This window comes from Falco biarmicus, chromosome 7 (genome assembly GCF_023638135.1).
Source record: "Falco biarmicus isolate bFalBia1 chromosome 7, bFalBia1.pri, whole genome shotgun sequence".
NCBI classification, from domain to species: Eukaryota; Metazoa; Chordata; class Aves; order Falconiformes; family Falconidae; genus Falco; species Falco biarmicus.
Window position 1 is genome coordinate 29,441,767 of NC_079294.1, and position 25,129 is coordinate 29,466,895.

At 39.6% G+C, this 25,129-nt stretch overlaps 1 protein-coding gene across 1 annotated transcript in view; it reads right to left on the reverse strand.

Moving 5' to 3' along the window:
* Positions 1 to 21,225, reverse strand: part of EML5 (EMAP like 5) — a 110,896-nt gene extending 89,671 nt beyond the window's left edge. Inside the window, exon 1 of the mRNA XM_056344959.1 lies at positions 20,630 to 21,225. Coding sequence (XP_056200934.1) covers positions 20,630 to 20,826 — 197 coding nt within the window. The 5' untranslated portion in view covers positions 20,827 to 21,225. The remainder of the gene's footprint in view (positions 1 to 20,629) is intronic.
* Between the last annotated feature and the right edge of the window lie 3,904 nt (positions 21,226 to 25,129).

The window sequence follows — 25,129 nt, forward strand, 5'->3', positions numbered from 1 at the left end:
CTAGATGTTATGTCAACTTCAGATGACTAAACTGAAGTGAGATTAAGATTAATTTAAATATCTTAACTTTAATAAAGAACAATTGGGAATAGTTGATTTTGAATAATTAATAATTTTTCACATTTTTGACATTGTAGAGAATTTTCTTATAGTTAGCATTTTCATCTTTCAAAGTCCGCAGAGCACCAGCACAACTGTTTTGTTAAATCTGGGATCAAGCTAGAAAGCATGCTAGTCAGCAAGGTACTTTTTGTTTATGCAAGCAAGCTGCAAGGGAGGACATGAGATCTGTAGATTCATATTTCATAATAAGAAAAGGAAGAAAGAATATATTTTAACAGAAACCCTAACAAGCTACTTCATAACATTCTATACAGACTAGGTATAGCAGTCCAAAATCACGTGAGAAATACCACAGAGTAATGATCTTGAGAAACTAGAGGACAGAACCACTAACAATATATACTGTATCTATTTATCCTCTCAACATCACCTGGAAAGGAAAAAGGTTAAGCACTTTGCAACAGTAAGATGATCTGACACCTGAACACAGATCTTGATAAATGAAGTTCAAAGGGTGAAGACAAGGGGAGTCTATAAACATAGAAGAAATAGCCAGAATAAAGCTAATCAGGAAATGACCAGAAGAAAGATCTATCTCAAAAGATCGATACTTTTTTTTTATATATATATTGAAAAAAAAAGCAGCAAGAGAAAGCCATGTTAGAAGTTGCTTAGTATTTCATACTACATTATGCAATACATTTCCCTCCCCTACTTAAATATAGCTTTTTAATATTTCTTGATGTATTCCACATGCACAACTCAGAGGAACCTTTAACTTCAAACTCTCTACAAAAGGTAAAAATCTCTGGACCTCCGTGGTGGGTTGACCTTAGCTGGGTGCCAGGTGCCTACCAAGCTGCTCTATCACTCTCCTCCTCAGCAGAAGAGGGAGGGAGAAAATAAGACGGGAAAAAAAGAAGACTTGTGGGTCAAGATAAAGGCAGTTTAATGAAGCAAAAGGCGTGCACACAGAAGTGAAGGAAAACAAAATATGTTATTCTGTCCTTCCCATCAGCAGGCGATGTTCAGCCACTTCCCAGGAAGCAGGGCTTTGGTACACTTAGCAGTTGCTCCAGGAGACAAGTGTCGTAAATAATTAATGCATCCCCTTCCTCCTACTTACTCCTAGCTTTTATATCTGAGCAGACATCATATGGTATAGAATATCCCACTGGTCACTTTGGATCAGCTGTCCTGCTATGTCCCCTTCCAAGATCTTGCCCACTCCCAGCCTACTGGTGCAGGGCAGGCAGGTTGGACAGACAGCTGTAACTTTTCTATGGGAATTCCTCTTCTTCGCTACTCTGCATTATCCTCAGCACTGGGATCAAGCAATCAACGTTGCCCCACTTTGCTTCTCTTCAATTCCAGAGTTATTTCTCAGGTTCTTGCCCTCCTTTATTTGACAGGGCAACTTCATCATTAAAGAGCAATGCAGAAGAGCTGGCATGAAAAACTTAATACATTTCACTTCAGTTCTGCCACCTAATGCTGACCAACACCTGCCCATCTCCCAGAGCACACGCAGGCAGATGGCATACACATGGAGAAAAAAGAAAAGCATCTGTAGGGGGAGAAAATGCTGTGTTCAAAATGGCCTAGTTTTTACAATGCCACCACAGAGGGGGAGAGATAAGACCACGTGGACAATAAAATTGAAGAAAAGAAAGTAAGTGAAAAGAATAAGCAGTGGGGGGAGCAGGGAAGACAGAGACTGAAACTCAGAGAAAAAGTAAAAACACAGCAGTCTTATGACTGATTCATGACTCTTCAATCCTGTACTTAACTCTGCTATTGGTGCATTGTGCAGGTTCAGAAGGTGAAAATCACCCCACAACTGTGACTTTGAAAAATGCTCAGGCACCACCCAGCCTGGATGCACACACATGCAAAAGCAACCCTATGCCACACTTTACAAAACACGCCAGCAACCAAAAATTAGCTTAGCATGGTTTTAAAGACCAAAAGTGACAAATGCAATGCATCAGAGATGGAAAGGACAATGGTAAATGCACTACCAAGGGCCAGGAAAACACTGTCCTAGCCCAGGCGTGCCAATTAAACCCACTTGAAGCATATTAGGTGAATATAGAGAACGTTTCCTCTCTTTCTAATTAATAAATGTCAACTACTAACCATAGTAATATCATAGTATTAGTTCTTTCTATATCATGATATAAAATACTGACTTAAACAACCAAGGTCAAATTCTGCCTTGATATTGGATAATGCAGCACATATTAAGATCCAAAGCCTGTATTTTAGTCACAACAGATAATGCTGTAGAATTACTAACGCCATTCCCCTATCATTTCAGTCTCTACTGTAAATTGCTACTCTAGACAGTCACTGGAAGTAGAAGAAAATGCAAGCTTTTTTTTTTTTTTTTCTTTTTCAAAAACGCCAATATGGAGGGATTTCAGGGAAACTGAAGAGCAGAGGTATTCACAGTGGCTGAGGAAATCCTTACCTGAAAACACCTTCCCTCATCATTTCTTCCAGACCAAGTTGCGAAGGATCGGTTAATGTATTTTATCTCACTGGCTATCAGGACAAATGGAAAAGGGAAGCATGGAAAGAGTCAAGGGACTGCAATTTCTATTATCAACACTAAGAAAAGGAACTGACACTCTTATTTACATTATTTTTATCTGAACTGTGACTGATAAGAAGATGCTTCTTCCTTAATATGCAAGCCTTTGCTACGATTACACCCACAGGGCACCATGCAGAATTCCAGGTCTGAAATTTTGAGTCCTGATCAAAATTCAAGGATTAGACTCCAGTTTTAAGCAATATGAAGGACTTTTTTAATTCTTTGATTGGACTACGAGTGATTAAGTAACTATTACAGGCATGGAAATTAATACAAAAATACAGTATCTTGGTCTAACCTCTAAAGTAAAAGTATTGATACAACTCACATTCAGGAACTTCCATTATTAAAATAGTCCCAAGCAATGCATTGTAAACAGCTTCTTAGGGCAGAAAGAAAAAATATAACTAGAATGGGTGCCTGGATATGGATAACCATAAACATTTGCCATACAGAGACCGTGTTGGCTCATGGGCAACAGGATCAAGCAATGAGAGCAGAGTTGTCTGGATATCCCTAGTAAGATCTCCAAGACACCTCTACCGAGGTGTTAACAGTGTACAACTACCGAGATGGTAGTTGAAGTAGTTGCCTACTAACCACCCACTCAGTCCCCAAGGACAGGCAGAAAAGCACGAGTGCAGCTTAGCTCTTAAGACAGCTTCCAAATCTGTTGGTGTGGGCTCTGTAGACTTAAGTACACTGTCCACCTCACATTGGTTTCCTTGCATTTTTTCTCCTACAGAGAAGGAGGATATTGCTTAGTGGAAGGAGAAGCTCTGCACTCAGGACAGAACTCAGGTTCCTTTTACTGCCCCAGTAATAAAAGCTGGGATGACCTATCCAGGTTAGGCTGCTGACGCTCTGCTTGCATCTAGCCCACACAGCTAGACTGTAAACTTCTGCCTGGTATCTTTTCTCTTCCTTGAGGATGACTAAGCTGATGAACGAGATATTGCTGCTTGTCCAAAAAAGGAAACAAACATTCCTAATGAGGCAAGTTCTTCAGGCTTCCTTGCTTGCCTCTGGCCTTTCTGACCTGGGCTTTAAGAGCAGATGTTAGATATAACGTAGTGTCTCTGAAGAGGCAGATATGAAGGAAAATGTCCAAAAGGCAAATGTGACCTTGAAACAAAGCAGGAACTAGGCTAACAAACTGCTAAGTCAAGTTAATTTTGAAATTGGATATAAAATCTGTTACTTCTCAGAAGAGTTCAGAAGTAGAAAATTTAAAAAATCTGCCTGTCGCTATTGCAACAAAACCAAATAGACCTGCAGAAAACAGATTTCTACTGATATCTCTGACTGACAGGTCTTTTCCTAGACATAGTCAAATCAGGCTGAAATAGCGTAGTACAATTTTAACAGCATACTTAAAAGGGGTATGTTTCTCAATTTAGTGCATTCAAGCTCCTCTTTTATACTTTGTACAGAAAAGGTTCTTTCTCTCTTCTATGGCAGCACATAAGCATTCCCACCATTTTGACCAGATCCATGCACTGTACAATACCTATGTTAGACTACTGATATTATATAGTAATGGCAGCCTATGAAAAAAAGTATAAAAACTGTCCATACTGTGTCTGCTTGGGATGAAACCAGAGACATGGACATGACCATCCGATTTGTGTGAGGTCTGTAGTGGCAGGGGATCCTGAAGGAGAGTAGTCTATAATAAACTACTTTTTAATTTAAAAAAATGAAGATTTTTTTCCATCTTTACTTGGGTTTGTGCTGAGCCATTAACAGGCATTGATTAATACAGACAAGCTGCAGACAAGGATACAGTATTAAAGATGATGTTTCCTTAGCAACAATGAATATCCAAGAATATATTCATGTGACTACTCCTGATCTTCATAAAACTAGGGCACCAGTAAAAATGCACAAAAGAGTACCGCAGTGAAATAACAGCATCTCAGATACCTATTAAGAGTTAATTTCAAGTGTGTGATTGTTTCCATGAGTAAAGAGACAAAAAAAAAATATTTTCATTGTATGTTTACAGATATTTTTTACATACAGTTGTGGATATTTTCTTATTTCCTTTCATTTATCCATATTTCCCCAGAAAGTATGACAGGAAAAACTGTGAACCATTTCTGTCACACTATTGAAGTTGTTAAAGCAGAAAGAGCTCTAATCAGCAAATATCTCTCATCAAAGTTTAAACAGATCAAGTCAGAGCACACTTACTTCCCGTAGACAAAACAAAGCAGTACTCATGATGGAGCATCACTACTGGGTCTTCCATACAGTTACTGTCATAGCATCAATAGTGTCAAATACAGCTTTCTATATTCCTTATATATATAGCTTTCCATATTTCCTTAAATTATATAAACATCCAACTTTAAAGTAAGAGTCTGAACTGGAGACAGGGAAGGTGGACTAAAACTGTACATTAATTACTCCCAGCTACAGCTTACGTCATTACTGTTCCATATCCCCACCCCACCCCCCCCACCCACCCCAAATCTGAATGGTTTTATATTAACAAGCAACATTTTTAAGCAATCTAGAGGACCTTAAAAATCACTTTGGGCTCCTATCTGTTCTGAAACTCAGCAGAAGGCAGGGGGAAGAGCAGATGAACTTCAAAGAAAAGGAAAAAGAGTGAGCACAGTTAATGCTGGTGCAAAGTTCCCAGCTCATCAAACAAAACTGAGGAAAAAGATTCTGCAAACTGTATACCACTTTATGCAGATGCCCATTTTTGTATTGCATAGTCATTTCCTCCACTGCCAAGGAAGGGACTGACTTAAGCTTTCCAGTGAAAGAGTTACCATCTCTAGCAAAGAAATTAGAACGAAAGATATTCCCCTTCTTTTCAAATATGAATGATTTTGCAAGTCCCAATAGGAGACCTCATGTTTTGACTGAGAGGGGTGCTAGGTTTTTTTCCAAATTCTATGTGATCTTAACACTTTCATCACCAGGTTTTCACTCTGAGGAAAGTTTCTTTTCTAACATGACCCTTGAACGAGAAGGCAGCAAAATTACTTGCATTTGCCTAGCAAAACTCTTCTCACAGAAAAGTCAGAAATAACATATACTCCAAAATGACTTGGAGATAAATTTGCTAAGACAAAGTCCTATTATCTTTTACTAGCTATTAATATAAAAGAAGCAATTCTGATTATAACAACTGGTCGTACAATAACACGACGTACTAAAGCCTGGAGATAATAAAGGAGTGGAATCCCACCTAAAAAAATATCCAACTTCCTTCTTTCCTCATTAGACAATGCAAGGACTTTAGAATCATTCTTTAAACCATTATTAGATACAAAGTGTCAAACATAACCTCCCTAGTACCAGCAACAAAAAAGCAGAAGGAGGGGGGAAGAGGAAAAAAATATAGAAGAGCAAGACCTATGGAGAGAAGAGGTACTTCAATAGCTGCCCCTAACATAAGGAGGAGGCAGCCCAGCTATTCACCTCCTCTTGGCAACTACATTTGATGACCCAAAAGGGATCCCTTAACAAATCAGGAAGCACTCTTAAATAATATGGTTAGTATCTGTCAGTCACAAAGTTAGAAACCACTTCTTCACTCCTGAATACAACTGGTGAAAAGTATGCAAACCTAAAAAATTATCATAGATCAAAAAACTGAGGTGGCCTAAAATTAAAGTGAAAATACCGATTTCCCATTCTAACCATTTTACAAGCTAACTTAATTAGCAGAAGTAAAGATTATCATGCTGTAGCCACTTAATTATGTGAACACTGAGACAAGCATGGTTGTAAAATCAGAACATTTACTTTAGAATAAAGTTTGCAATGAAATACAGGCTAAAAAGGGAAAGTGAATGACAAAAATCCCTATCACAGTTACAATCGCTCATTTTTTATGCATGCTCATTGCACTGTTTGCCAAATTAGAAATACACAGGACAAATAATTTAAAGGTCAAAGAATCATTTACTTCAAATCTTTTAGACAGGAAAATTTCAAAAATTTCTTTCCAGAAAAAGGTTATTTTGGATGCTTCTGACCTCAAGTTAACAAAAAAAAAACTTGCTTGAGGTACAATCTTTCACTATCATGATAAAAACCTTCAAACAACCCTTTATCCAGTCATTACTGTTTGATGCTTCTCCACAAGAGATACACAGTTTTTAACAAGATTAATCTTCTATTATTGTAGAAATTTACACTATATCTTCTAATATTACATTAGGAAAAAAAATCACAGATTGTACAATTTTCTTTCATATTTCTGAACAAGTATATTAAACATCAATTCAGTCTTCTCTCCTATGGGATATATTATGAAAAACCTAACTGACTATGTGAGAACTTAACATCTGAATATTCAGGAGTGGAGTCACAGAATAATTAGTGACAACTTTTGAAAGGTTCTTATTTTATACAGAAAGGTCACCCTGATAAAATTAGCAGTTGGCTTAAAATAAGGAATAGTGGGAAGAAAGCAGTGGCAGAGCTGTTAGTGAAATAGGCTGAGATAAGCACAATGCTCTGTGCTTCAATGGACTGTACTTCATTACCAACCAAAGAAGGTTTAGAGCAGAACAGAACACTAAGTCAATCTTTATCTTGCCAACTCAGAGGTGTTCTCCTACAGAAAAGCAAAGCTAAGGACATCTGTAACACTTGTCTCAAATTTACCATCCCAGCATCTAACTTCATGCCCAGAATGGTGAAATGAGCCAAGGCACCACTTACAAGTTGGAACAACATCTGAACCATTGTTTAGAAAAACTATAAAAAAATTTGATGGAGGCCACGGAGGTATTTACATGAAATACTGTCTGCTAAAATAAACAGCTCCCCACACATACCAGAACCATAAACATAACAGAAAAGCAGCATGGGAAAATGTAAGAATACTACAAGGACTCCAAGGTCAATGTGTATTTGGTAGGCAATGAAAACTGTTGCACACATGGGCTCATGAAGTTAGTTACTAAAAGCCACTAAAAAGAAGATGATGGATAAAGAATATTCATGAGCAGCACTTTCAAGAAAATACAACTCTTCTGCTCTAAAATTGTGTTTATCTCAAGAATACTGATCCAGTTTACCTCATTGGGAACAGTCATGTAATGTATATTCATTATCATAAGCATATGCTGTAACTAGCAAAATATAAATTCACAATTATTTTAAAATTCATTTATTACTGAAAAATATTCCAAAGACTATTCATTTTTATGGCATTAATTTTTGTGGTAGAAGCAGCAGTAATTCATAAAGCAGTAAGTGAAAGACGAACTGGTAACTAAAAATGCAAATATCATCTGAAGTGCAACATCGATCTAAAAAACCACCAAACCAAACATTTACCAGTTCTTCAAATTTTCCTGTTATTTCCCTGAGTACTCTGGATGACTGCTTAGCTAAATGTCACACTCACCGCTATAAATCTTGAGGCAATTTCCAAATGCTGTCAGATGCCTTGTCTTGATCTAAGATAAAGCATCAATCACCTTGCTTGCTCTTGTAGAGGGATTATAAACAGGGAATGAGGATTAACGCAGTTCTAAAAGTCAGGAGAAGGTTTATACAGTTGTCAGCTAACCAAAACATAAAATTAATCCACTCATTCTGTGTGCATACTATCTCGATATAATGAAGGCACTTCACCACCACTCACCTTAAATATCTAAAACATGTAAGTATTTTTAAGTGACTTCTACTGTTAAGTAGGTTTTGGGTTTTTTTCCCGATTGTATGTATGTGTAATGTTTTCAGGCACCTGTAACTCAGCAAATTGAAGGGTTACTGTTATTTTTAACATTATATCCAACTAGATTTAGTCACAAGAAATGGACCACGTAAGCAGAAAGAAGTAAAGCAGTAAAACAATTCTTTTACACCTACTCTTCTAGAATATTGTTATAAAACTATGCCATATCTACAAATTTCATTCTGCAATTCTGGTAGAAAAAAATAAAATATATAATCAGAAGTGAAAAGTGTGAGCTAGAGGTAAGAACAGAGTGATTTTACTATAATCATGAGCACTTTATAAACATGATTTTCAGCTTGGACACTTTTGCTTTATTTTTAGGTCTGGTTCTTTGCCTCAGTTTTGTTTCTGTTCTGCTCAGCTGAATTTTTCACCTGAATCAAGCACTTTTTTTACAGATAATTTTATGTTAAATATTTAATCAATATAGCTTGTATGAAGGCAAGGGAAGCTTGAATTACAGTACATCCTATAGTCAACACAATGTAAAAGGCAAATGAAAAATTTCCCTGCAAGTTGTCTGTCACAGATCTGGCTAAACCATCAGTGGAAGTACCACTTGTGGTACCTATAAAGCCAAACACTGCTCAAAATGACATTATTTCCTCCAAAGTTACATCACTAACTCTTTGGACCCATTTCTCTTGACTCTTCAATTCAGTGGTCCAAGGAACATCCACTAAAGTCACAGCAATCCTTGTGCAGAAGAAAGTTCAAATCTGAACAGAATGCCGGGGTCTGCTCAGGTGTCCAGTGCCAGCCAAAAATCCTACCCACCATCCACTGATTAGACACAGGTTGTTCTAGAAGGATGCATAGGTGACGATTTTCTGAAGGTCCTGGTTCTAAAGACTGGATATTCATCCCAGCAGTTTGTTAGCTGAATCAAATGCAGAGAAATCTCTTGGAACTAATTGAAAGCGTACATGTAAGATTCTTTTATTTCCACTTACTATCTCAAAACCTAATCATTCTGTTTATATTTAGATGGTCTAAAGTAAAAAAAAAAATCCTGTGAACAAACTGGCTTACCTCAGCTCAGAAAAAGAGGCATTTCAATTCACAGCTCAAGAGGAGTTACTACTTTCATTGTATGAATCCACTGCTTTTCAGCATAGGAACATCATTCTTATGCAAAACAACGCTAACCCACAGAAAAATGACACCAAGATACCTCCAAAAAAGTGAGTCCTCAAATACACTTCTCAAAGTGTTTTTAAGCAATAAGCACGAATATTTAAGCAATAAGGAGCTGGACATGGCTGTTAGGATGGAAGTACTTTGGTTTTGTTTTGACTAAAATGACTGGAAGTAACACATGTTTCTAAAGCAAAAGAATCAGACTGATCTGGGCATACAGATAGGGGTCTTGATCCATCATGTCTGCAGGCTTAAGCAATAGAGAGTATAAAGAAAACTCCTGAAAATGCTTGGAAGATCAAGCAGTGCCATGAAATTAGAAAACTGTGAAAAAACAGGTGGAAGGGTTGTCCACTCTATCTTTTGAAATAACATCTGAATACCCAGGGCTTTCATAGCAGGATAAGCATCAGGCACCATCTTACAGATCCAGGAAGCCTCTCAACAGTACTGAGGATTTCCAGTTAAAGGAAAGTCTTTTTCAACTAGGCCAAGGAAAGTTATTCTGAAGAAGAAGAATACTTCTCTAGAGATTTAATAATACAGGTATCCTCTAGCAGCTAGGCAAAAGAATAAAAACTGCTTTTCTAAGAAAAATTGTCAGGCAAAGACAACTTGCTTTAAATGCAGCATAAAGGAAGGGGAATATCTTACCCATCGCCAAAATAATAGGTATGTCAGGACGGCGCCTTCAAAGGACAGATTTTCCTCATGATCACAGGCTGATGGAGACACCTCCAAAAGTGATTTCGGTCAACTGACACCAGCTACTAACAAGTACCAGTTTGTCCTCTCTCTTAGTAATGCTGATATCATTTTTGCCATTTTCATGACCAAAATTTAAGCAGAAAGACAAGAACTTGAAATGGAAGTAAAGGTGGTCAACACCAAAAATATTCCAAGGATGCGATATCAGATGGTGCACACGCTGCAATTCTTTGTGGTTTGTATCTTTTGCAATATAGAACTAATATTTATGTTTCGTTATAAGCCCAGATTAAAAATTCAAATTGTACCTTTTACCACCAAGAGTTAAGGCAGTCTTGGCTGATTATGACTTTTTTTTGTGCAAATCAAGCACTGCATTTTCAAAGTCTATTATTATCTTAATAACTACAACAGCAATGCAAATAAGGACATTGGTTATTTCTTGTAGAAATGAAAGTCTCCTTTAGCCACTGGTGTAACCAGAGCAATGTGTCCCAATGCAAGTAATTTATATGTATCTGTAACATCCTCTAAGGTGCTTCACTGATGCGCCTGGGGAAATTCATACTACACCAGATGGCACTCACATCAGAACCTCACTGTGCAGAAAATCTTGACTATGTATTTTGAAAAGAACATTCAATAGCATCTACGTTAAACATTCAACTGAATTATTAAGGTAGCCGGGGAACTTTCACTTTCTGCCACATAAGTTCAAAGGAAATGATACTTAATTTTTCTTTTCAGGTTATTTTAAGTGCTCAGTAACTTGGTCTACCATGTGGAAGTACCGAAAGTAACAATTATTCAAACTCAAATAAATATATTGTGCATAAAGCAATTTCCTTGCCAATACTATAACAGCATAATTCTAAATGTAACTTAAGAAATCTAAATTTTAAATTGAGCATCTGACTGATCCTTATCAATACAGATTAGACAGCTTTGCCACTTTCATGAGTAACAAATTATTTTTCTTTTCAAGTCCTTGATGCTAGACAAAAGTGCTGTCCTAAATCACAAATATTAACTCTACAAGTGATATAATATTTTGAAAAACTGGGTAAACTACATTTTGAAGTAAAACAACCCCTTGAGATATTACGAAGTGTAAAACTAAATTCTCCTGGCTTTTTCAGTTTTATGCCAATGTCAGCTTAAACTTTAAAAAAACAAAAGCTGTATACGACATAAAACTAGAAATAACTTTTTATGATTGTTGTTGTTTTGGAAGGTTTTATAATTATTTCAGGTTTTGTTTCAACTGATGTATTTTTTTTAAAAAAGCTTACAGTGCTTCTGTTAATAATCACGGTAAAATCTAAACTAATTTTTGATATGTCAGACAGAATTAGTATACTATGTTTTTCAATCTAAAACACTTAGAAAGGGGGAAAAAAAATCAACTCTTAAGTAGTTAACATTTAAAAATGAAATTTATTTTATGTCTTATCCAAAACTTTAGATTTTGCATTAAAAAAACCCAAACATTTCACTTCAGACAAACACTTCAAAAGAATTCTTCTGTTGAAACATGCTAAGCTATGGTCTATCACTATCATAACTTTGTAAACACAATAGTAAGTGAATTTCATCATGCTGTTAAAAAGCAGCCAGCAATACAATCTACTTTCCTACCTATATGAAAAGGAGGACTAACAAAATAAAACACTGAAAACATAGGTAAGCAGAATCTTAATTGCTCTGACTGCAATTTGGAAAAGTTAAAATATTAGGGCAGACCTCACAATTTCTACAGAAAAATCCCTTAATTTTTTTAAAGATCAAACATTATTAAGCCTTTGGTTATACTTCCTGTTCTCTGATGTTGTCCTAGACCTTCATGCTGTTGTATCAGTTCTGAGAAGAAGAGCCAACTACCAAATCAGGAAAAGCATTTTCTACAGCACCAAGATGTTTCCTCATTTAAGTATTGACCTGAGCTGACCCTGCCTGTGAGTGCTGACAGAATCAGATCAGAAGGTGATGTGACTGCTGGCTATGAAAAGCACGATGCATGAAGGCACGCTCATAAGCCTGTAGCTCCTTGCTGCGTTGATCTACTTTAATCAACTTCTAGTCTGTTTCAGATATTCAATTCTGATTGGATATTTTTGGTATTTCTATTAATGTAGTTTTAATTGGAAAAAATAAAGTTTTCAATGGTATGCAGGCATATTAACCGATAGGCACACTCTAGTCCCATTTCAAAACTGAATCCAGGTAATATTTTATTCTATATTCCTAAAATATTTTAATTTTATCAAACCAAATCCAAGCAAAAGATATTTTTTAAAAAGATGACACACAAAGCTCTCAGTAAAGAAGAACTTGAAATGAAGATCTGACAATAAATCCCTCAAAGATCTTCCAGCCTGGTATAACACATGTTTCAGAACAGCTCTAGAACTACCCAGAAAACAGTTTTCCTCAAGGAAAAATCAGATCATTCTCTCTCCTCTCTCCCGCTGATCTGTTTAAGATTTGAACACGAATCTTCCCTCCAGACTTTTACACATTTGACAATTAGAGTTCACTTAACATGAAAAGCTGGACAGAGCTTAACTGGGACTTTCTCCTTGTGAACCATGGCATAAAATGAAATGGTCAATGGAGTAATTACCTCACTCCTTGTCCTAGCAATTACTTCTGCTGTAAGAAATGCCATTTTGACTGATAGACAGTCAAAAGCTACTTGAGCTAGAGGTTCATAGGAGTACTGATTAGTTTAATTATGACATAATTTAGGTCCTATTAAGTCACAAGCTCTTTAATGGAGGGAAATAAACTGATTATGCCCTTAAAGATCATCTGGAGATTACAAAGAGTAGATGGATTTATCTTTAGTATAAACAAAACAAACATGGCACCATGTAAGTCTAAGAATAAGCTAAGAAGACAACTTGATTTTGAAGTTAAAATCCAAAGTTTTGGAAAAAAACCCAATCAGTCCTTCAACATACTGTATTCAGAAAAGGAGAATGCCTTATTCAGAAAGTACATTAGCTTGGTGAGTTAATCTATTCAAGAGATTTGGGTTGCTGTAATAATTTATCTGAACAGTATACATTATATCATTTCAGTGTTACATTGCTTTCAATCTTTAAAGCAAGAACACTGTTGCCTCATCAAGTGTGAATGGAGAATGAACCTCAGTTGTCATGCTCCAGCATGTACTCCAAAGCCTGCTGTTCTTTGAAGAAAACAAACTATTAAAGCTATTAGGTTTCACAGCAAACATTCCATTACATACTAAAAAAACACAAAATCTATTCTCAAAGTCTAATTTTCTTCAAGAAAAAATAATATAAAATTCCTTAACTAGATAGTTACGTGAAATTATTTTTATTTGAATTTGCACATAGGAAAAAGATCATAAATTGATGTTTGTAGCCAAAATCCTGAAGTTTTGGAATTGAACCTCTAATTCTGGAAGCCCCTACTGTTGAGCTTGGGGCTCCAGTTTTGATTTTTGGTTGGAAAGTCACTTGACCTGTCACCGGGCACCACTGAAACGAGCCTGGCTCCATCTTCTTTACACTTGCTCTTCAGGTATTTATATACATTGATTAGACCTTCTCTGAGCCTTCTCTTCTCTAGGCTAAATGGTCCCCACTCTGCCAGCCTTTCCTCAAGAGAGATGGTCCAGTTCCTTGGTCAACTTCACAGCCCTTCACTGGATTCTCTCTAGTAGCACCATATCTCTCTTGGACGAGGGACCTCAGATACGGTACTCCAGGCATGGCTTCACCAGTGCTGAGTAGAGGGAAAGGATTCCTACCAAAGACTTTCTTTGGGACTTAAGGACAAAGACTGGTTTCCCAGGACCATCCCTAATAATCCAGAACGTATGCACCTTGTAAATTTCATAAGTACAACACAAGCAACATTTTGAGGTGTTTCTATGCATGACCCATTTCTCATTTGAGGTGAAACCGTAAGATGGATTTTACTCCTGTTTTCCTCTGGTAAAGTATTAGAAGATCCAAAGGGGGATGACTGGCCGCCTTCAAAAGCTGTGAGTCTTGAAATAATTTGGGAGATTACATTTCCACACACAAATAAACAACAGAGTTCTCTTCTAGAAAAAAAGATTGGGACTGCATAGAATTCAAGGGCATGCAATGAATTCCTCACCAGAACAAGCTTGTTTTCCCTCTATCACATTAGTTACACAAAAAGACAGAAGAGGTTGCACATGTAATGGATAACTAAGAGATATCTCTACATGTGGCAACTGTGGTATTCATTCAGTTACATTCCCTGGAATCCAAAATACACAACTAAACATGAAATTCCTGGTGAAAACTCACGGATCTGCTGCCAAACCAATTGATAGAATTCCATCTGAGAGACTTTTGTAGCTGTACATAGTATCTACTGCTTAACATTCGTGCTCAACTGTCAACTGGAGTTAGGTCAGAGACATACACCATTTATTCCAGACAAGAACAAGACAATAAATCTGACAGCAGGTACCCTAAATTTAAATTACTTCAATTATCTGTTGAGGGTTTTGACAACTAGCATGGATCTTGGGGTGTCAGTCTACTAGAGAAGCAGAAAAGATGGAAACAAAACTATATCCCTCCTTCCACATTCCTGTGAAACCTTCTGTTTGGCTCTTTTTCTGATAAAAGATACTATCTTCTTTCCTAAGGTTTTCTCATGACATGGATCTAACAATGAAAAGGGAACAAAGAGGCAGTGATACAAGGAGGTGGTAGAAATACACAGCATCTTTACAGAAGTCATCCAACAACTAAAAGTCGTAACAACGCATATTTAACAAGAAGAGAGGATGAGGAAAAGACCAGAATCATCATCCCAAACTAGGATGTGATTAATCACTGCACTGCTAGAATTTCTGATGGCAAACCACAGTTGACAGCCACACATAAGAATGCCTGGACCTGCCTCCTGAGAGCAGTACCTAGTAGCAGTCTTACCAGCTGACAAAGTCCAACAATTTCTTGGATGCTGATGGTTAAGACTAATGTTGAGGGTGCAGCAACAGGCAGAAAAATCTCCTTCAAACCAAGCTGGTGGACAGCACTACCCCCAGGGAACAGACATGGTTTTAAAGATTTTGATTTTCACTAGAACCTCAGAATTGTTGGCACTAGAAAGAAATGGCTTGTTTTGTCTTTAAATACAGGAGCAATATCACAGAATCTCCAGCAGGACTACCTCTTGTAGATTGAGCCAAATTCTGAAATGTGAAAGATGACAGTTTTAAATAAAGACTGCAGTTCAAAGTGGCCAGAGTTTTGGTTGCTTCGTTTTGTTCCTTGGGAAACAAAGTCCAAGATGATGCCTAGAGAGTTCACATCAATAAATAAGAAAAAGTGTCTAAATCAGAGCTTTTGTTAAGACAAGTGAACTATTTTGCTGGAAACAAACAAACCCTATTTCTGCCAGAATACAGAGAAATTCTTGCTGTCTATCTTGCATATATCTCTGCCTTCTATACGCATGCAATTTACCCCTCTACAGTCCTGGACACAGAGGGGCACAAAGGGGGAAAGAACCAGATTTTTTAACCAAACTGAAGATAGTACCAATTTCTTTGTCCTCTGTCTCTGTGGCAAGGGATCTGTTAGTTTCTGGTGCTAGAACTCCTAACAGTAAAGTTTTAATATTTTCTGCATGACTTGAAGTTTTATCTGCCCTAAAAACAGAACTCTGCGAGTCCCACGGTAGACAATGCATGATTCCTTCCCCCCGACTTAATCTAAGACAAGGAAAAATACACAGATTTCTAGACAAGTAGGGAAATTAACTTATTAAACACAGCCTATGGTTGCTCTACAGCAGAGCTAGAGATTGTATTATCAGCAGAAATTCAAGCATTTTTTTCTAGCATAAGATGAGCTAGCTACTATGTTTAGGAACAAAACCTAAATGTATCATAGATATCTTAATCAAGTAGTTACAGTTTACTGGTGAGAAAGTTCTTGGATGAGCATACAACAGCGCTATTATTTGCCGCTAACTCATATGATGGATATTTAAAAAGTAGGATGGGGTAACAACTCTTTCCTGATTTGTCTCCCTTTGACAGAAAAACATAGTTCCTCTTCTTCTTTGACCTGCATGGCTGTGCAGTTTTTTTGCACCAGCATAGAGATAATGGTACACAAGGGCAGGCTTACGAATGGGTGCTAACATTTGAACTGAAGAACAAATCTCAAGGAAAGCAAAACATCATTTTTGCCAAGTCTACTAAAGATCTCAAATGATGCACTGGTTCGATCTTAGGTTTTGCTTTTGCTTTTCAATAGCATCATGAATGTCACATGAAGAGTTAATTCCCAGAAAAATTCCAATATTCTTAAGCTCACAAAAAAGGATGGGTCACAGGCCTAGTATGGGGGTAGGGGGGAAGAGAAAACATGCATCAAAAGGAAAAAAAAATATTCTAAAAGTCTCCTTGGAGCATGTCAGCATAGAGAATAGTCCAGGTAACATCAAAGGCTTTTGCCAGGAGACATTCATTTTAAAAGATGGATGTGTTCAGGGTTTCCAATTTTCTCACCTTCCATCAGAGAAACTAAGGTACATGAACATGCTTTAGCTAGCCCAGGCAGATAAGGGGCCTCAACACGAGCATCAGTTTCCAGTATGACAAGTTAATACTCTGAAGGGGCATTTTCTGAAATCTTTATAGAGATCAAGATTAAATATAATCACCCTAAGGTCTCAGACAAGGGAAGGACAGCCTACATTAAATAAGCCATGCTCCTCTAAACCACTAAAATTATGAAGAGAGAACAAAGGAAAGCTCTAACCTGAACATACCAAGACACTGCTGCTTCCTCCTCTATAATAAAGCAAACCAATCTACACTGCACAAGCTAGTTTGGTGGGTTATAAAATCCTGTAGAACACACAGTTTAAATCAGTAACTTTGAAGGAGTAATTCATGTGTATATTCAAAATTAGTATTTCCTACACATACACAGCCTAAGCCAGACAGGGGATCTTCTGCAAACACAGTGTACATCCAAGTTACGCTGCTGGCAATGGACAGCACCGTTAAAGCAAGCCACGTGAGATTTCATGCACAAGATTTTCCTCCTTATTTACTCCTAAAAATGCAAGAAAAAAGCCTCAGTCATCAGCACTTCCAAAAGATGCCAATTTCCAAAGCACTTCTGCATCTAAGTGATGTGTTCCACAGGTGTCTGCAAGCACCCAGGACCTCAATAAAAATGCGCAGATGCATAAGAAATGTGAGGCAAATAAGACTGAAAACTTGATACTTTCTATCTTCCAGAATAGTGGGTTGGTTTCTGGAAATTAATTCTCATAAGAGATAAACCCCAAAATATAAGAATCAAAAGCTCACCAGAAAGCAAGAGAAGCCCTTTTAGTGACAGAATGGAGCTGGATGACTGTGATTGTTCAATTAAAAAGCCAGACTAATAAAAAGAGGCCACAAGTGATCCTAATTACCCTCTTCTATTCCAAAAGACTGTTTGATACAACCGAGGGACAACATACAGAAAGAGAGCTCTCCTATTTCCAATACACAATTAACTTGAGCCGGGGAGGGGGTAGGGGGGGTGGAGGGGTGGATACTGTGATTAAAATTGAGATTAGACATTTACACTGGCAATAAATTACATTAAAACATCTAATCATAACAATCTTACAGCAGATTTATAGGTTTCTGTTTAATAAAAGGAGGTAAAACTTCACAGCAGAAGACAAACTGTTAGTGCTAGAAATTTTCCAAAGGAAAATATCCTCTAGCTGTCCGTTAATCTAATACTGTTTCTACTATTAAGGAACTGGTGTCTGACTTAAGAATTGCAATTCCTCTCTTTCTGACTGATACATAAAATTAGAATGTCATCAAATCATGCAAATAATATAAAAATTCTCAAAATGAAGAGTACTAATAATATCACCATGTAGCATGCAATATATACTGCTTAATCTTTGTAGCTATGGAGCTGTGCTCATGGAAGTTTGGTTCTTTAAATACCTAAGATTTTCAGACACTAGGCTTGCTTTCACAAATGAGGTCCCATATTTGTAGAGACACTCAATCCTCCCATTGCTTTCTCTAACACATCACAAACGCCTCAGCATTTGGAAGGTACTTGCTGAGCCTATTAAAACACAATTTTTTGCAACACAACTGTTAAATTTGCTATTTTCTGAGAGAAAATTCAGTAACACTAATTACTGTATTATATAATGCAATTTTTGCACCTCATTTCTGGTATTTTAAAAATCCATTTTTTTAAAATTCAACCTTTGTACTATGACTGCTTTAAATACAGAGAACTAACATGTCTAGGTACCCAAATTCAGCCAGGAAAAGTACAGGATGATGGCATTTAATGGTACCATGTTGCTTTTAGAAAAAGCAGCAAGTGAAACACTGATCACTGCAAGTCTCATCTTACTATTAGAAATAGCCATGCTGCTTTTAAGTCGAGTATTCTTCTTTAGGCATACTAACATTTCTGTATAGCTTTTGTATTTAAGAAGCATGCAAAATTCAACTACATAAAACTGTAATGCTTTAACATAATTATATCCTCACAGCATCCGTGCAATTCAAAGCAGGAGAAACTCCAGTATGCCAGGTCATGGTACCACAAAAATCAAAGTACATCCCCACAAAAATTAGATAGTATCTCTCCGGTTTGTTAAGACAGATTGTTTTGGTTCAGTGCCATTCTGAATAATGAGTTCTGTCCCATTTTGGCCAAATGTTGCACACCGTAGCAAAACTGAGAGTGAGCAAAACACTGTTACCACAGGAAAACCTAAACAACTTCCCCAGTTGTAGCTCAAACCACATAATTACTACACTATAAGGAGTCCTACTGAAATAGTGTCATTCAGAAGCATGCATGAATACATGGTATTAAATGTGTACTATTATAGTACAGCAACCTTGGACCTTAGATCAGAACAAGTAATGAGCCACTGCTTCCTCCGTGCAATGTGAACTTGTGGATCTGGATTTCCCGCAACACCTGACATCTGAGAGGGCTAGCAGTTCTTAAGAAACACTTTTTCATGGATTAGAATGAGAATGTTAAAGCATTAAATGATGCGAATAACAGGGATTCAAACTTCTGATTCAACTCCCCTAGTACAACGTCTATAATGGTACATTGCCTACTTTTTCTTCACATTTTTAGCACCAAGGAAAAATACACTATAGACATGACACCTTTCTACGGGACATTCACGGTCATACTTCAAAACTACTTAAATTTCTGCAAGAAGATTTAAACAATGAGAAAAAAAAAGTGGCCATTATGACCAAGTTTTCTCATGTGTCTAAAAGCTTAAATGAAAGACAAAACATCTATTCTGCTCTCTGCAGGTAATACCTGTTACTCACATGAGTAACACACACTAAAGACATGCCTTGGAGCACTAAGCACCATAGAAAACAAATTTCGTGCTGTAAATTACCTAAAAAATTGTCTACTGCTACCTCTTACCCTAACAGGAAGAGAAAGGAAATCAGAATTTAAAAATCCATCCGCAATGACACCTACTGGAAGGGAAAGGATTGATGACTCAGGCTCACATCTGCCCTTCATTCTCCTCAAATTCTCTCATTGATCTCACAGCACCACTAGGCTCATAAAAGCATCCTTTGAGTGACAATACATTTAAGAAATAACACCAGCACATTTCTTCTGCGACATCAGTTTGTAATTTTTTTTTCAATGCACTGCAGCACCGGATAACATTTACTGCCAACTGAACTACTGAGCTACAGGGGATACCACAATTTTCCAAGAAAGGCTGATCTTTTAAGATTGCCCTAAAAGTTGCATGAGTTTACAGGCAAACCACTAATTCCCCACGTAATCGTTGCCTTTTAAATGTGAGCCAAAGGTCTACCTGCCGCAGATTAACCCTCCTCCGCAGCCCAAGTACTTCAGGGCACACACGGGATTACCCCCTCACCTCCCGCCGGCCCGCTGACGTTCGGGGGCGGCCGGGGACCGAGCGGCGACCCTGGGGCTGCCGCGCCGGCCGCACAGGCGCCCCGGCAAGTTTCGGCACGGGGGACCGGCGGAGGGGACCGGCACAGCCACGGCCCGCTATACCCGACGGCCAACAGCTATTTCCAGGCTGTTTCTACCCACGGCGAAGCCTGGACGGGGAGGGCGGCGGGGGCGAGGAAGCGCTGACTGTCCTTCACGTATTTCGATCCGCTCCCCCGAGCCCCGGGGCGCCGGACCGGAGGCGGGAGGGATCGCCGGAGAGACCGGGACGGCTCCCAGGGCGGCCGGTGGGTACTCGCGCCCCGCGCCAGGACGCCGGGAGGAGCGGGAGGGGGGCGAGCCGGGCGGGGGGCGAGCCGGGCGCCCGGGGCCCGCGGCGGGATGCGGCCAGGCGGCCCGCGGCGGTACCTGATGATGTCGTCCTGGTGCCCCAGGTAGAATTTCTGCCGGTGCTCCCGGGGGCTGTAGACCACGCCGACCCCCGCCACGAAGTAGACGATCTCCTTGGCCGCCGTGTAGTAGAGGTTGTTGCGGCACTGGTGGCCCCGGTAACCGTAGACCCACTCCAGCCGCAGGTGGCAGCTCGGCGCGCTCCGGTCAGCCATGTCCCCCCGCCCCCGCCAGCCGGGTACGGCTCTCTCCCGCCGGAGACCCCGCGGGAAGGAGGCGGCGGGTCGGCCGCCCCCTCCGCTCGGCTCGCTGTCCGCCGCGCTAATCCCTGGCCGCCGACATGAATGCCCGCCGCCGCCGCTCGTCCGCCGCCTCACAGAGGGCGCCGCCGACCGCGCCCGCCCCGCCGCCTCGCGCCGCCAGACATGGCTGCACTGAGACACCGCCCGGGACGCGGAGCGAGGGCGCGGTGCCGCGCCGGCCCCCCCCACCGCGCCCCGGCCTGCGCCTGCGCCTGCGCCGAGGGCAGCGCCGTCAGGCGGCCGGGCGGGCTGCGCCAGCGGCGGCGGGAAGGGCGCGCGCCGCCACGGCCGCTGGGCGACGCGAGGCGCGGGCCGAGGCGCGGCGGTGAGGAGATGGCGGCGCGGGCAGGGGCGGGGGGGAACGGGCTGCGCCTTCGTGCGTTCGGGGGGGGGTTTTATTTAAAATTTTTCCTTTTTTTTTTCTCTTTAAGCGAGCCTGTGTCTTCTCCCCTTTCCCCAAGTTTGGCTTTCTGTTTTTGCTGCCCCTCCCGGGAATTCACCGGCCCCTTGCCTTTCCGTCCGGCGCCTGCCGGGCCGATCGGTCCCTCAGCCCTGTGTGGAAGCCGCCCCGTAGCCCGCGGCCGCTGCCGGCCTCCAGGGCCCGTTCATCCGAGAAGAAAATGCCAACCGAAATCTGTAATGACTAATATTTAACCCTTTAAGCCCACCGCCTGCATCATGGACTACACAAAAGTTACTTCCCCATCCATTCCTTGTTTTCCTCGTGACACGACTTCTCATCCATAGATCTCAAGGCGTTTTACATGCGAAAGTCACCGTTGTCCAATCTCACAGGTGGGGAGGGGACCGGGAGGTGACCTCTCTGTGCTGCTTGAGGCAGCAGCGCCGGGGAGCCCGCCGCCGCGGCCAGAATTTGATCAGAACGTGCGGCTTCCCGGCTTTGTCGCACCACCAAGTACCTAGCTGGCTAAATAAATGTACATTATGTGATCATGCAAACAGTTTTGCACGAAAAACTTGAATAATTATTCTAAAAGGTCCTGGATAACTAGCCTGTTTTGAGAATTGAAAATAAACCCAATTCTTTTCTTATTACTTCCAGCACAGATTTGGTTTTCGAAGTGTATGTATTTTGTCAGGATTTATCTGTTAATCTCCATTTCTTTAACTTCTGTTTCTCTTCTATTATTTCATTAGTCATATTGACATTTCTTCCACAAAACTTTTACTTCTAACTAGTTATTTCATGTTAAGCCATTTTTCCATGCTACTCTGTTTTCATTTTAGTGGGAGGTTTCCTCTCAAATCTGTATTGAGTAAACTTAATATTATATTATTCCTTCCATTGTTTTAGAAAAAGAGTTCTTTTGTGGAAAAACGTATTTAGGCATTCTAGTCAGTTAGCTATATATTAACATATTTCCACAGTCTAGAAGACTGAAAGACACTATTTTTCTCAGGCTCTGACAATAAGGATTTTCATAACAGCAGGATCAGATGCAGCTTTCAGTCCCACACATTTATTGAAAACAACACAAGGCACAAAACAGAAGTCTGCAGAGAGCTTCCCCATGCAGCCTGAAACTTGACTCAAATATAAAGGCAAGGAAACCTCCCCTTCCGTGAAAAATTTAAATTTTTTGAGAGAAAGAAAGAAAAGGGCTTTTATCCCTAATCAAGACAAAAAGTCATATATGTTCACTAACAGATAAAGCAAATGTTACTTCCTCAGAAATCATAAACAGTCTTTTGCCATTCTGTTTGCTTCCTAAACAGCCAGATCACCTTGGAACCTGTGTAGCTGCAGTTTCTCAGGAGTCCCCAAGATGGGAGACTAGCCAGGGAAACAGACTGGAAAATTCCCAACCAGCTCGTCTTAGAAGTACAAAATGTATTACTCTTTCTACTCTGGTGTTAACTCTGTACAGCTGTTGCTACCTCAGCTCTTTTGATAGGAAAGGTGGTTACAGAAAAGGTCTATAACAATGATGCTTAGTTCTATTCTGGAAATAATATGGGAAAGAAATGAACACTGGCGTGCTTTTGAAAAACAAAACCCCCAAAAATTTGCATTTCTGTGTTGCTTCCCATTAAATTCCACAGAATGTTTTGAATGTCAATATACATTTAATCAAACTGCTAGTAAGATTTTGTGCAGCTCCATAAAATTACAAATATATTGAGGCTAAAAATAAGATTACAGCTGCAAGACTGTTCCCTTCATAAGATGAAGCTTATGAGAAAGTAGATTTGAAAATACTGAATGTACATGATGACTGGAAAAACTTGTTTCAAGCTTTTAAATGTTAATTGGATTGATTATCAACAGACATAGGCATTTGATACTTATTTTACTTATTTGACTTCTGCTGTTGTAAAAGCTCATTTGAAAGTGGGAATATTTTTGTGTAAAAATTTTCTCTTTACACATTTGCAAATTTATTGCATATTTAAACATGAATGTACAAAAATACATAATTACGGTGTCTGTACTTTCTTCTCTATATATAAATACATACTTTTGTTAGATTATTACTTAAAGTGAAATTCTGGACCTCTGGACAGCAATCAGGAAGAAACTTTATTACGTAATGACATTGGCTCTAACTGCAGTTGGTGATCATGTTTCCCATAATGAACAGCAGAACCCATAATGGTAGTCAGAAAAACTACATATATGCAATGCAAGGAGGATGGGAAGAGCTGCATGTCACACCCCACACAGCCAATATTTCCTTTTGATTGTCCTGGAATTGACTACCACCTCTAAGATGGGGAAATGGCTGAGAGGAGATTCCAAGGGGAAAACTACCCATGGCCGTAGTTTGCTAACCTTATGCTAACCCCTAACACATAGAGGGTGCAAATGAAATTTTACACACTCAGCATTTGTTTTTGCCAGGAGTAGGAAGCAGCGTAGCATTACCATCTCTTCCTCCACCCTTACTCTGTCTAGTGTTCCCACTCAGGCCTGACACCATAATTCCTCTAGCCGCTACCAACCTAGATGTCTGCACCCAGTGTCCCTGGTAGCGGGCAGCCAGGGCTTCAGGGGCCACTGGCACCCGAGCCGTCTGCCACCAGCGCTGCCTCCTTGTGTACCTTGCACAGGTGCTCTGGGACTGACACCAGTCCCTCTCCATTCGCTCTCTGGTGGGATGTACACACCGAGCGCGGCCTCTCCCTTTCCAGCCGCTCTCCAAGCCCCCCGCGGGGCAGGGCGGGGCGGGGCGGGGCGGGGCGGGGCGGGCGCGGGGGCGGCCCGGCGCTAGCACGTGCCGGCGGCCGGCGCTGTCCGCGGTGCTGATCTCCATCGGCAGGATCCGTGAGGTCGGGCGGTATTCGCAGGGAAGGGAAAGATATGGTTTATTAACCCATGGTTGTAGTGGAAAATAAACAAGCTTTTGGCCAAATAAGACATTTTGTGTGCTGCCAGTACGGTATTTGACACGTGAAAGACGGTATTTAGCTGTTCTGCCTCAGCTACCTGTGATGGGGCTTACATCTTTCCTATGATGTCAGATACATCACTGCAAATTGTGTTTGGTTAATACACAGTGACACAAGTACATCATTTCTCTAAAGAAAATCAACTAAGTGGCATTTTAATGTCTCACAACGCGTACTTATAAGAAGACATACTTCTTAGCATATTGTAAATATATTTACAATGCGTCTCAAGTTCTGCTAAATGGAACAAGGCTTAAATAAGTGATTTTTTAAACAAATGCTCTTGCAACAGCTAATGCCAGAGCACACGAGATGAGTGATTATTCTCTGTTAAGTCCTAATAATGGTACCTGGTTCAAGTAGTAATTATATAACATGAAGCAGATAAGCAACAGTGACAACGTTCATTTCAGCATCCTTGGGGATAAAAGGTCTCAGTCCATTATGGGAACACAATGTCTGAAAATAATATTTTGCAAAACTTATAAACCTATTTAACAGAGAAAGTAATGAGAATTACCTGGTACCATTCAATAGCACTGAGGTAAAAGCTAAGGATCAAAAAGGCCTGCTTACTACTGGATAAAAATAAGAAGTCAAGAAAAAAAAGACAGCATCAAACTCAAATACTATTTGAGTTAACTGTCTTTCAGAAAATGGAAAATTTAATGGAAGATTTTGTACCATATCATCCAACACATAAGATGCAAATTATTAAGACATTTTAAAAGACTAAGATATATTATTAAATTAACAATAGAGATATATATTTTTTTAAAGTAACATTACAGGTAGGAATCCTTGA